General features: G+C 35.5%; 1 protein-coding gene across 1 annotated transcript in view; it reads right to left on the bottom strand.

The window, feature by feature from the left end:
- Nucleotides 1-15,104, bottom strand: part of DPH6 (diphthamine biosynthesis 6) — an 83,452-nt gene that overhangs the window by 1,992 nt on the left and 66,356 nt on the right. Inside the window, exons 8-10 of the mRNA XM_009071714.1 lie at nt 8,351-8,501; nt 7,264-7,395; nt 3,285-3,414 (exon numbers count right to left, since the gene is read on the bottom strand). Coding sequence (XP_009069962.1) covers nt 3,285-3,414; nt 7,264-7,395; nt 8,351-8,501 — 413 coding nt within the window. The remainder of the gene's footprint in view (nt 1-3,284; nt 3,415-7,263; nt 7,396-8,350; nt 8,502-15,104) is intronic.

The following is a 15,104-nucleotide window of genomic DNA, read 5'->3' as shown; positions in this document are numbered from 1 at the left end:
GAATCCAACAAAAAATTGCTTGTTCTCTTTACGTATCATGTAACATAACCTTATGAAATTCTTCTCATGTAGCTTATTTCTTCCAAGAAAACTATTTTTCTCCCCACCTCTCACATGCAAATACACTATTTTTTCCTCATTACCATCATCATAAGCATGGATGAATGGATTTTCTGCTTGGGCTGGTAAATTTTCAAGACAATTTTGCAAATTTAGTGCAGATCCACACCCTTGAGTCAGTGCTTCCAGCATACTGCTTGTGAGAACTCCCACAACCAGGTCTCTGTGCATAATGCAATGATGCAGCCATGCAAACTGCTGTATAAATTTTCTTTAGGACAAAATGCAACATAAATATATAAATATGCAACACAAAAATGCAGCATAAATAAAGTGCAACACTCTGGAAATGGACCTGCAGGTCCTGGTTGATGGCAAGTTGAATATGAATCAGCAGTGTGCCCTGGCAGTCAGAAGGACTGTGTCCTGAGGTGCACTGGGCACAGCATCACCAGCTGTCAAGGGAGGTGATTGTCCCACTCTGCTCTGCGCTGGTCTGGCCTCACCTCAAGTACTGTGTGTAGTTTTGGGTGCCACAATATAAGAAGGATACAAAGCTGTTAGAGAGTGTCCAAAGGAGGGCTATGAAGATAATGAAGAATCTAGAGGGGGAAACCATACAAGGAGTGGCTGAGGTAACTTGGCTTGTTCAGCCTGGAGAAAAGGAGACTGAGGGGAGACCTCACAGTGGTCTACAACTTCCTCACAAGGAAAAGCAGAGGCGCAGGCACTGACACCTTCTCTTTAGCAATCGGTGATGGAGCCCAAGTGAATGACCTGAAGTTGTGTCAGGGGAGGTTTAGATTAGATATTACAGAGAGGTTCTTCACCCAGAGAGTGGTTGGGCACTGGAACAGGCTCACCAGGGAAGTGGTCACGGCACCAAGACTGCAAGAGTTCAAGAAACATTTTGACAAATTTTTAGGTACATGGTGTGATTTTTGGGGCTGTCCTGTGCAGAGTCAGGAGTTGGACTTTGGTGATCCTTGTGGGTCCTTTTCAATTCGTTTGTTCCATAAAAATAATCATAAAAAGACTGCAAATTTCTAATCTTTTACCTGTTATTTTACTGATGGAAGACTATGTGGCTAGCTATGCAGATGTGGAGGCTTAAAACATGCAGGCATTAGAAATGAAAGAAGCTGAATTGGGAGAAGTTAAGCATCATAAAGAGAACTTTAGACACATAGGAGTGGAGATTAATTTTGTGCAGTTTACAGCTGGGACTAGATCCCTTCTCTGAAGGCACACACAGCCAACACTCCCATCCCTCTGTGATTTAGAAATCCGGACCTACACTCAGCATCACAAAGAAGCCTCTTCCTGCTCTCTTTTAGTGTCTTCTGACACCCACACAGAGTAGGGGAATATTAATCTATGATGATTATCTTCACAATGTCTTTCAATTACTTGTCTTGCTATACTTAAAATTCACATGCCTCTACTACACTTCATGGTCTGTAAAAAGAGTATAAAATACAGCATTTTACATTAGAAAATTGCTAAACAGTTGGTTTTAAAAATATGAAGACATGTGGTCTGACCTCACAGCTGACCCTGCTTTGAGCATGGGATTGGACTAGATGATCTCCCGAAGTCCCTTCCAACCTGTATTAACCCATGATCCAAGCAGTTCTTAAGCTATAGCAGTTCTGCATTCTCAGCATATTATTTCAGATGCATAAGAACACAAATTACCATAAAAAGAAACAAGCCCTTTTGACAAAGGCAATAAACTACAAATGGAAAATTAGTTTTAACACAAACTTCAAAATATAATTAAAAAAATTAATGGGCTAGGCGTTATACAACAGAACATAAACCCAGCACATCAAATAACAGGAATTATATACTGCACATGAAGACCATCTAGCAGTGTCATTATGTCAGAGGTGGACTTGGATGCAACACTGAAGGTTCTGCACAACAAATATTATAAAACATATGCTTTGGGGATCTATGAATGAAAGTGTTAGCATCAGCATAATGTCTTGTCATACCTGCATTTTTACTGAATATGTAAGTGCAGCTAAGCTATCCACTAACAAGTGATTATTTGATGGAAACACAAGACATTAAGAACCACTTTGGATCAAGCCAAAGATCTATCTAGCCAAAACCAGCATACCAGTATTCATCTTCAACCAGAGCCATGTACACATAGGCAGGGGAAGAAAAGAAACAGCCTAAATATATATTGGTACTGTTTTGAAATAACTACCAGTATCTCATGATGTAAATCTCAAGCAACTCCTCAGCTAACAATTTTGTGTTAGTATTTAATAAAATTAATAGACAAAGGTGAGCAACATTTGTCATGAAGACCTAGAAGGTTCCAGACCTCATCACTTTTATGGAGACAATAATGATTGGTAGTAAGGCTTAGTAATGCTTTTGATACTGCCTCCCCTAACACTCTCACAGAGAGGCTGCTGCTGAGCATGGATGAGCAGTGAGGTGGATTGAAAACTGGCTGAACAGGAAAGCCCAGAGGGTGGGATCAATGGCACAAAGTCTCAAAGGTTAACACCCAGGACCCTATACTGCATCCAGTCCTGTTCAACAACTTCATTCATAATCTGGATGCCATCATCCAGAGTGTACCCTTGTTGCCATCCACACAGATCTTGACAAACTGGAGAAACAGGCATGCAGGAACTTCCAGCAAGGAGAAGCTCTAAGTCCTACACCTGGGGGACAAACAAACCTAAGGTCCAGTATATTCTGGGGACCAACTGACTCAAAAGCACCTTTACAGAGAAGGACTGGCGGTTCCCGATGGACACCAACTTTAACATGAGCCAGCAATGAGCCCTTGTGGCAAAGAGGGCTGATGGGATCTTGGGCTGCATTCAGAGAAGCACTGCCAGCAGGTCAAGAGAGGCAAACGTAAAAGAAAAGCAAATAAAATCCCAGCAATACAAATCAGTTGTCAGTTCAATCAAGTCACAAAGAACTGAGACTTGCAAACCATCTATTATCCTTCTGTAAGTCTATGGTGGGGGGGCATTTATAAAACTTATGGTATATATTAAGGCAAGAATTTCTGAACCTAGTGTTTTACAGTTGAGCAGCTGTGATGTGATTACTTCAAAAGGCAGCAAAAGTCTACTTTTGAGTTTGCGAGGCACAAACATTTGGAGAAATGCTTCATAAGTATGGCAACAATAATTCAGTGCATTACAGTGTATCATAAATATACTATAACAGTAGTCTAATCCTACCTTGCTGGTGGACACAAATCAAATTCTGTCACATAAACTGAGTTTATAACACTGAAATCTTTCATGCTCTTCATATATAGATGAACCAAAATAATATGCTTCAGTTTCAATCCCTCTGAAGTCATATTAGCTGCAGGATAAAAATAATATAGATATTAAAGACAGAATATTGTAAATGTGTATAGAGAGACAGCACAGGTATCCTCGTTTCATTCAGCAAAACCAACCAACCTAACTGTTGTCTAAACATGACTGAAGGCTTTACAATACAACTTTTCTCCACATAATACTTATTTTTTTCACTAAATTCTTTCTCATATTAGTTTTCCAAATATACAGAAAGAGAATACAAAATAGATTTTATTCACTCTGAGCAGTGGTGAATTCTTACTCCATGAAAACACATCATGCATTCATGCATGCAGCTATGTTACAGTCTGAATTACTTGTATCCCTAAGTTTTATTGTCTCAAAAGGGGGCAGGTGTGCGCATCAGTCTATGACAGCTAGTAATCTATAAAGGACTTTGAATCACAAAAGTACAGAACTGGAAGGGACAATAAGAGGTCCTTTAGTGCATCACCCTCTTCAAAGAAAAGATCAAATATTTATATGCTATTCCAGAGGGATGCTTGTCTAAGCTGTTTTTAAAAACTCTCACTGCAATAATAATCTCCACATAAACAGAGAGTTATAAATGGGAAGACAGACAGTAGGAAACAGAAGTGGCCACAGGAGAAATGAAGGAAAGATGAGAGCTGAGAAAAGCTTAAGCAGACAGCTAAAGAAAAGATACTAAGAAGTCAAGATCATCTGAATGTGTATGCATAGAAGATTCGAGTCATATCATTCATTCAAGGAGAATGTATTACTCTTATATAGTCAATCACATAACAAGATATGTGATTAGCTCTATGGTGTGGACCTTTTGTAACACATGAACAATAGAAACTAAATGAAAACAAAATCTTCTCTGAATACAGAACACATATAAAAAACAGAGTACTATGAGACCTAACAAATGAGCCACATAAAGCTCTTGGTGTAATTTTGGGGATCTTGGTCTTTAATGTTACAGTGTGTACATGTATATACTCATATATTTGTTTTCCAGAGGAGAAGCACAAGAGTATGAAGACAATCTCTTATGGTTGTTGCCTTAATGACAAACATAGGTTTTTGTTTTCTGTGCTTTTAAAGACAGTTCAGGAGTTGGCACAGTTTCATAAAGGTTAGTTTGGTCACACCAATACTAAATTTTGTTCTAAATGTCTCAGCTTTACTTAGCCATACTGCCATTAGTGTTGCAATCTGAAGAGGGGAATTCTGAGTAACAGAAAAGGAAGTGTGCACAAGTGACATAAGAGATTCTACAGCAAGGGAACTCCTATGAAATCAAGACACATCTCCAGAAATATCAGCTCATAAATTAGCACACAAAGGTAGGTCTGTCCAAAAATATAAACTTTTTTGAATGCTGCCTGATAGCAATCAGTAGGTCAATACCAGCTACCATGTCCTCAGTTAAGAAGGAAACAAGGGCAATTTTCAAATTTCCAGCATTTTAGTCAAATTTCCAGCATTTTAGTCAAGAAAAAAAGAGTCTTGGCGTGGATTTAAAAGTTTTGCAGCGTTCTATGAAATACTGGAGGAGGAAAAGAACTCCAACAAACTGACACATACCTCCACACATACAAACACCCTCAGTCTAAATTAAAAATGTATGAACCAGCAGATTAAGTTGTGGACACAGCAAGTTGAAGGCAACGATCTGGATAAATTTGTAATTTCCACCTTTATTTAAAAAAAATCTTTTAAGTAAAAGTACAATCTCCTTTTCCCCTGAATGCATTACAGGAATGATGGGAAATAACCCCTCCTTGGCTTGTAATAAGAATAAAACTGGCTCCCAAACTACTCTCTCCAGCAGAAAGGCATAAATGATGAACAGCTTACCACCTGACCACTTGGGTCCTTCACAACAAGATGTTTCCCAGGGAGTAGACTCTTACACGGCCTGTCTCCAGGATGTACAGGGAAACTATATAGCCTTTTTGTTGAATTTCAAGTCATTCATGATTTCTCATGGTTTATAAAACATGATCCAGTGAGACTCACACTTACTTAAGCAGAACTGCCTAAAAAGAACTGACCTAACAGGTAACACTGCCACAGTGTTTTGAGGTTTTTGGGATTTTTCTTTAAGGGGTTATCCAGCATCCTTAGGCTGAGAGCCACAAAAGAAAAAAAAAAAAAGCCCTGTCCCTTAGGCTGAGGGCCACAAAAGAGAAAAAAAAAAAAGCCCTGTCCACAGGAAGTACCATTTTAGACTAAATTTTAATGCAATAAAAATAATTTCTTTCAAGTCTAAGAAACTTTGCCATGGTACAACTTCATCAGAGCTGCTTTATGTTATATAAAGCACAGCAATGTTTGTCATCTTCCAGTCATATCTAAAAAATGGTTTAACAAAAGAGTTTACAAAAATAAATGTATAAACAGTAATATACTGCATTCCCTCCCATTCTTGGCTTCATAGGAAAGTTCCATCCACTTTACAGAACAACAGTGTTTCATAGCATTTAGTAATAAATTTCTATTTCCAAATCCTTTTGTCAGCACTCATCCACTTTAGAGGTGATTAAATCAGTTAGGATGGCAAAGAAGTTAAAAGGACTGTGCTTACTCCATTCTCACAGCACTGAAGACTGAGCTTCTGTGTGGACTGCAAGTATGAGTTCAGAAAAAGCCTTGTGCACGTTTGCAGATTAAGTCCTTGGAAACAAATTTTTTCTTTTGCCATGACAGAACCATAATTCAATTGGTCTTCCACACCACTTCCAAAATTTGAAAACTTAAAGTGAGAACTGACACTTTCTACAAAGGATCAGAAAATTACCATTTTTTTCTTACAGGTAATATGAGTAATCTGCTGAAAGCAATAGGCTACTGCATTAGTCAAAGACACAATCTTCTTTGGCAAGTGCAAAGGCAAAAATACATAATGAGAACAAATATAATGAGAACAAAATAAAACACTGCAAAATTCTTTTGTTTCAAGTTTATAGATTATGCTTGGATTTAAAGTAAAAACTATTGCATTTTAGTAAAAGTCTGATCATATTTACCTTGCTGATTCCAAGCAATCAAAAACTAGATTAATGACCTTCTACCAAGTATAACTTAGCTTCTGAAAAAAATCTAGGATTTTTTTAGCATCCTATATTCAATCATGAATATTCAGCTGCACATGCAAAAAAAATAAGATATGATAGGACAATGCCTCACACAAATTCATAAACAAGAATATGAGCTTACCATTTTGATACTAAAAATTATTTCCATTTTCTGAATGAAAAGAAAACCTGTATAAAAATACTTTATCTAAACTTTAGAATAAAAAAATACAAAACAAAAACATGAACATTTTATTTTATATGTCAGTATCTTGTAACAGGGGGATAGTAAGGAACCTGGATTTCATGATTCCCAAGACAGCAATTTCTCCTTTACGTTAGGAATATAAATGAGATTTACTGCTACTGACCTAATCCTGGATGCCAAAACGTACAACAGCTTTCTAGAAAACTTAATTTAAAATGATGGTAGCTACAAAAGTGCTTTAGCAAGTAGACAGCATCCATAGCATACATTCACACTCACGCACACAGTATATATTTCGAGAAAGCTATAAAGCAAGTTATAAAGGCAACAAGTACTGTGGAGATAGCATTGTTAAAGTGACATGAACACTACTCTGGCTTTCCAGGGTCTCCAAAGCCAATCAAATTATGATGTGTTAAATATTAAAACTAGCAGTCTTGATATCAGAGATTCCAATCAAATGCAAAATGAGATGTCAAACCAACAACCACAACATTTAAAGTTATAAAACCACATGACAATACAGAGTCTTCCTTAATACCATATTAAAAACAGTATAAAGAACTGCAGATAATGTATTAACTGAATCAAGCACCTCTGAGTGAAGAAAATGCTTCCCTCACTGCATCTTGAGCATTTTTGTCTTTTGATGGAACGAAGTGGGCGGTGATACCCGAAAACCACTGATAACCACTCAGGGATTTTCCTGAACTTTCAAATGTCTTAGCTACAGGAAATGAAGAACAGAACTATGATTATAATAATGAAAGATTTCAGATTAATCTAGAATATATTTTATATTATTTAACTAATAACTACTTCTACAGAAAAGAAAATCACAAATTGTAAAATCCTAAAAAATATATTTACAAACAGATATAAACCAAAAATTTAAAAGTAAATGTGCTGGTAGCAAAGCTTCCAAATGCTACTTGACAAATCTTTCTCCAACACTGCCTTCAGAAAATAAGCATGCAAGTAGTATTTAGCTGTGAATTTCAGTACTTTCTCTCCTTCTCTCCATTTTTTCTGACCTCGTACAATTTCTCAGCCTGTTTGGTTACAGACCATGAACAAGACATGACACTGAAAAGCTAAAATTTTCAAAAGTATCCTAGTGACACTGAAACAGATTTTCAAACTTATATGCCAAATTTTAATGAATGTTAGGTGCTTAACCTGGCTCTGATAATCTCTGCAAATGCATAACATGTTTTTTTTAACATGACATTTTTTTACATCCCACCAGGCACTTATCCATATTCAAGATCCTAAATACCATTCAATACCAAACACTGTTAGCTGTGAAATTTAGTTTTCAAGAAGTTTACATGTCTTTGTATGTAGTGTAACAGTGGTGTTGTGGTACTTCTCTTCAAGAGGAGAGGGAAAGGGGGAAAAGGGAGAGGAAGGGGAGGGGGAGGAAGAGGGGGAAGAAGAGAAGGAAGGAAAAAAATGTGTTATGCTCCTGTAGACTAATTTGAAATGCTTCATTACTACAGATCTATTGATTCTTATCAGAAAAATGCATTGTAATAGGATCTCTTCTTTCAGACTAGTCATGACATGTTAAGAATATTCTTTTCAGGAGTGTTCATATAGTAATTAACAACATACTCCACCTGACATGAAACATTCAAACTTTTTTTTACATTTTTTTTCTAAAGCTGTGCAAAACTCACTGAAATCCAAAGAATTATGTTTCAAAGGCTTCCAGATGACTGGAATGTTTTTCTGTGGTTCATCCTCTTCTGATGAAGGGAAAATATCATTGTCAGTGCAGCTTATCTCACAAGGACATCTATTGATCACAAAAGTACCTGAAGATTCCTCCTGCTTGAGACAAACATTACAAAATAAGCAAGTAAATAGCATGCCAAGCACTATAAAAGCAGCACATTTTATCATTCGAATTATGTATTTCAATGACAAAAAATACTATAGCTCAACAGGTACACACATCTTAGAACAATTCATGGAAGAACAAACAGCACTAGGATTTCCCACTAGATTGCTGAAACTGGCAGAACAACACAATGTGCTCCTGTTCACACATCATATGGAAGAAAAGTGCAGACTTACTAGTAAGGACACTAAACATGAAAAACTATGAGACTCAAGAATAGATTCTTAAATAATACTATGATGAAGAAATGCTATCCCACAATTTCAAAAAATAGTATCAACTAAGTGAACAAAGGAACAAAAGCAACGATTTTAAAATTAATGCCATCATTAAACACCTGAGCAACAGACTAATAAGAGTGTTACAGCTTTTTGAGGCCATGAATGAAGGCAGTTCATGTGAAAAAAAACACTCTATTACTCTCACAAGGACTATCCCTTCTATCAAACTCACCACTTTTTGGCATGAGTTGAGATACATAAAAGAGCATTTCCCAAGATCTGTAAATCAAAAAATTTCTTGACAAGGAAGGAAAAACATTCTTCCCAAATGCTTGCTTAGGTCTAGGAAGAGAAAACTACCCAGTGCACCTTTTAAAGCAAAATACTCAGGCAGACTGACCAGGCTTTAAAAATTCTGTGTTCAATATATTTTAAACAAGTCACATAATTACAGCATACATTGGTTTTTTTGTGGTGGTTTGGTTTTTTGTTTGCATTGTTTTGTTTTTAATTTCAGAGCAAGCAGAACCCCTTTTCCATCTGGTTTTCCAAGGCAGACTAGTCTGCCAGACATGCTGACTTTGTGATCACTAGCTTGGCTAATACTCATCTAAAGCCAATAATATGAATTTTGACAGAATTTATCTATAAACCTTAACCAACCACTGCATGCTATAACTGCAGATTCTATCAATTAAATTTCTTCTCAAAGATCTCAAATTTCACATAGTGTCTAAACTATGCATTTTGCTGCAGGCTTCTTAAATACTAAATTCACAAAAATTATGATAAAGCCAAATAAAACAAGATAAAAGGTTGACAAAATATGAAGCCTTTGGCAATCCTTAAATATGGATTAGAAACTGCTGAATGTTCTTTTAGCCGATAAGTAAGTGTACTATGTATAGAATTTCCATGCAAAATGTCTATGAAAAAGAATATTAACATTATATAGTGAAGTAATTTTTATCATATTTAATTTTATTGTATTTTTTCTTTCCTTTGGAAAATAGAACATACCTTATTGCAACTTTCTCTTGATATTAGGAAAAAATAAAGAAGTGAGAGAGAAAAAAAGGCATAAAACTATACTACGCATCAGAAGTCTGCAATGAAAACTCAGCATTTACATCAATCTTTGACTTCATCAGAGTGAAAAAGGATCCAGTTAAGTTAAAGCAGTGTATTTGGAAACTTTAAAGGAAGGCTAAATTACAAAAAGGTCATTACCTGTGAGAGGAAACTCAGCTCTGCTGCCTCTGAAAGGGCTCACAGGTAGTTTTATAAGCACTGTAAACACTAAAGCTATTCTCTAAGAGAGGCTGATGTTCTTTGATTGGAATTCATTTTATTCATTCCTTCAAGAAAGGCATAAAAGTCAAGGTAATAATCTACTTTACGTGAATCAGTTGTACATGAGAGGTTAAAAGAAGTCAAGTAAATGTAACATAATAGTGCAAAGATGAAAACTGCAATTTAGAACAAACACGACATGCATTCCAATGTCACAATATACAATATATCCAGCAGCATCTGTAGCATTTCCCACTCACTGAATTACACCTTCAACTACTGCTGTTGGTTGATGTATTTTGCCATTACCCACAGGGTTGCCTGATAGCCTGTAAACCTTCAGGTATGACTTAGAAAATAAAGAAGCAGGAACACAAATCTGTAATTGAAATAGATCTTAAGCTGGATTATCTTATAAAAACCAACAAAAAATCAATTTATTTTTTTAAAGTTTCTACCTTTTTTATCCATTAGATGTCACTTTATGGAAATATACAGACTGTATAGTGGCATCAAGTGCTAAAACTGCTAACACTTCCTTCATGCAAGCTGTTATTTTATTAAATTAGTTGCTTTCGCTGGGTAATTTGTAACATCCACCATGAAACAATCAATTTGCATTGTAGCATGGGCATTTGGGGAGTACTAATGTAGCATACACAGAGTTTGTGCCTCTTGGTTCTATCCCTGAGTAAGCATGCACAGACATGGTGATTTGAGTGATGCTATCACAATGCTGCTTTGGGTTTTGTTTTTACATCACCTCAATTTTAACTTCAATGTGCTATAAAAATCCATCACTAGGAAAAAAAAATCTGTTAACTGGAAAGGGAAAAGTTCCAGCTTACCAGTATGACAGCTATTTGTTACTCACTTTTATTAAGCTTTACATAATCTCCTGTTAAGGGATGCAGAGCTACAGATATTTTCTGTTGGTGCTGTTATAGACCTGTAACTTCTCTCCATTCCCTAACCTGGAGGACCAAATTTAGATGCTCTGCAAGTGAACATGAAAAGAGCACCTATTCCACTTTTATACCATCTGTTATAATAGTTCTTTCATCTACATTTCTAAACATGATTTCTGCAAGATATGCTTCATAAAAATAATTCATGGGGAAGTAGTGAGCTTCACAGACTACCACAACTGGTTTGGTACAACATAGAGAACTCTCCTGTAGCTTTGTAATTTGTTATTATGACAAATATCTCAAATTGATGCCACATGAAATTTTCATACAACTATAGTCACATCCCTTTTTCATAAATAAGTCAATATTTTATAAATAATTATGCTTATATCAATACTGCTTCATAGAGAAAAGTAAAATTATAAATCTGAGTTTCCACACATAAAAATTTGCTCAGTTGCAAAATGTTTGGGAACTACTATGAAACATGAGAAATTTTAAAATGTCTCTCTTACATGATCCAAAAACTGTAAAAATAATTATAGACAACTGTTGATTTCAATGCCTATGATACATCACAATGACTCTTTTGAGACTGAGTCCCACAATGCTCCAAAAACATAGGTAATCAATCACTTTCTGCAGCAGCACAGGTGCAGGCTACAGCAGAAGTATTAGGTGTGGAACCTGGCACTCAAAGAACATCAGGCTCACTGCCAGGCTAAGTAAAGCTGCCAGACTCTGTTTAGTAGCTATATTCAAATCTCACAGAAATGTTGGTCTTCCATTCCTTTAGACAGAGAAAGTAATACAAGAAGCTAAAACTTATGCAAAGACTGCCACAAACAGACTAACTTACCCTGAATAATATTCTCATCACTTAAAAAAAAATCAAACTTGTTATAATGACATTTTAATTAAATCTTAGAGAACCTCTTCTATCACATAACATTTTCATGTTACTTCACATAAGCAATATACTTTCCCATTTGTTACACAGTTTCTCCCACACCCACTGTACATTGTGATACCAACCTAATTTTGGATCAGAGCCTGCATGCATGCATACACTTAACTATATTCACATAACTCATGTCGTTGATGCAAGTGTGCTCAGAATGAAGTTAAGCAAATGCACGAGTGTTCCAAGATCCAAAATCTCCTGTTGAAAAAGCCTTGGAGCTAGGACTTTGACTGATATAGCTGAAATTCCATGCAGTGGTCTTTTATGAAAACAACAGATTGCCTTCTTAAAAAGCTTACATTCTCTGCTACAGAAACTGGTATAAAAACCTATCACAACACAATTCTAAAACTGATAACTCTCCTACTGAGCAGCAGTGAGAATACAGTGGAGCAGAGAGCTCAGAAGCCCAAACTATGGTATCTCCTTATTCTTTGTGATCTATCTTGATAACAGAACTTCTTCAAATAAATATAATGAGAGACCACATACATCATCTTGCAGTATTTTGGGTACAATACATTGCAAGAAAGCCCTTTACACCAAAATACTTTCTACTAAAATATCCTCATTATGAAAACAGAACTAAAATTTATCTTTTCTCAGAGAACTGGACTGAATCTGCAGACAAATGGAGTATGAAAGAAAATCCTTTATTTACTCTCTTAGTGTTTGAAACAAATCAGCGTCCGAAAAAAATTTTGCAGTATTCGTTACTAAGTTTTGAAAATAAAACTACTACAGTTATCTATATTCTTATGGTGTAGAAGGGAAACTAAAGGTTACTTAGAAGTATCATTCAATGATGACAAAGAGTTCAAAAAATGCTACCCAGAACACCTCCAACAAAATATATTTTTGCAACTTGAAATTCCTTCCTACTTCCCTTAACATCGCTGACAAAGTCTAATTCTACAGCTAAAGTCCTACATGTAGATTAACTAAAATAATTCAGGCCAGAAGGAACTGGACAGAAATAGACTACAACATTAAATCAAATACAACCTGCAGGATCATGCTCCCTTACATGAGGCATGCAAATATCTCCCAAAAGCCTTCTCTAAGTTTACAGTTAGAGTACTCTACAAATGCTTTTAAAATTAACTCAAAATTGACTGGTGAAATAGATTTCCTGACATTTAACAGACCCAAACTCCTTGCACTTCTGAAATATGTTCACACAGGTCAAGATCTTCTATAAACAGGAAAACAGAGTATCAATTTATGATAGGTAATATAATGCAATAGTATGTTACAAGAAAAAGCATCAGGCATGATTTCTGTATCTCCTTTACAGGCCAACAGGCTCTTTTCTTCTGTCAAATGTAAATATTGACTCCCTCTAATCCTGGACTATTCATAACTTAAGGGACTGCAGTTTCACAGTTTGGATTGCTTGATCTATGTGTCCTCCTACTCACTGGAACTTGGGAACAAAATATTCATTACTGAATGTGGGAAAGAGCAAATCTTAAAGCATGAACAATAGCTAATGTTCACTACTGTCATCAGAAGTATGTTCCCATCATCAGCTTTAAATACTGTTTCTGATCATTCGAAAGCAAATAGAGTAACAGAATCTATGTGGAAAACAAAATTTGTGCAAGTTCATTGTACTGATAAAGTAAAAAAAATACTGCTTCATGGTAGTATTTTCCCTGTTTGAAAATACTCACGATTAAATTTGTATTGAATACAAAATCTAATACACTTCATCTAAAGATTCTAGAATATGCTTCAGAAATTGCCTCCCTCAAACAAAAAACATTCTATACTTGAAATGTACGAAGTGACTGTCTTACTGGTAAAGTAAAACACTGATTAAACTAGGTATCTGTATTATAGTGGTGACCTTGTTTTCTACACTGAAGAAAATGAGGCATTCCCAAATTTTGTGCATTAGTGTTTTATAACCATTATTATTTATTCTTAATGCTTTGTAAAATGCCTAAAAAATGTTTACCAAATTTTTAATGTTTTAATATTAAAATCTTATATTTATTTTTCTCTTTAGCCTTTTCTGTATCACTGTTAATGAAAGAAAAGATGATGTGTTAAAAAAAAAAGCTTCAATTATTATGCAAAAACATCTTGAAGTTGCACAGTAATGTATTAAACCAGAACAGTGAGTAAAATGTTATGTTCCCCCAGGCACAAGGGCTCATTCTGCTGCCAGAAGCAATCTAAAACAAATTTCTAGGCAGGCTTTGTAGCTAAACATGAAGAGATTTAGCTAAAGAAAATGCATTATAAAGAAGGAAAGACAGCAGAGACTAAGGTACACTAGCTATAATTGCAAAACAATTTTAACAATTTTAAAAGCAAATTCAAAGAATGTAAAATTAACACCTGTGGAACAAAACAAAGATGAAATTAATATACAATACAGTTTAAAAATATGTATATCGCACCACTGAAATGATAACAAAACTGATGTTGTAATACTTATTAGAATTGCACTTCACTGTGGAGTCTATCAATGTTTTCTACAAAGTGCTTACACGAGTGGTTACTTCTACACATTGTTCATAATAGTGTATTTCTTTGCCCAATTTTAAGTAATCCCTTGAAAGCCTGAAACTAAAATTAGTTCTCCTTCTAAAGCAGTTTTTTTCTCTGCAGTACTTTATGGTCTAAAGGCTGGTTCTCCATATTCCTAACTTATTGAAAACTTTGCTTATTTTATTGTGAAATAAAATAAACTATAACCAAAAGATTCTAATGTTTTTCCTTTTGAGACAACTACTGCAGAAACTCGACTATTTTCTTCTTAACTATACAATACATTAGTTTATATACCAAAATCCAGGGCAAACCTCTGCAAACCTTACTCCTTGGAGAGTGTGACAGCTTTGTCTACAATGGAGTGGAAACCTGATTTACTACAATACCGCCTGAAACTGTGAGGCTTTAACCAACTAATGTTTTTCCTTTTGAGACAACTACTGCAGAAACTCGACTATTTTCTTCTTAACTATACAATACATTAGTTTATATACCAAAATCCAGGGCAAACCTCTGCAAACCTTACTCCTTGGAGAGTGTGACAGCTTTGTCTACAATGGAGTGGAAACCTGATTTACTACAATACCGCCTGAAACTGTGAGGCTTTAACCAAATCTAAAACATCTAGAAGAGGGA

The sequence above is a fragment of the Acanthisitta chloris genome, unplaced genomic scaffold, assembly GCF_000695815.1.
Source record: "Acanthisitta chloris isolate BGI_N310 unplaced genomic scaffold, ASM69581v1 scaffold7263, whole genome shotgun sequence".
In the NCBI taxonomy this organism is placed as follows: domain Eukaryota; kingdom Metazoa; phylum Chordata; class Aves; order Passeriformes; family Acanthisittidae; genus Acanthisitta; species Acanthisitta chloris.
This window is presented reverse-complemented; position numbering and strand designations above follow the sequence as displayed.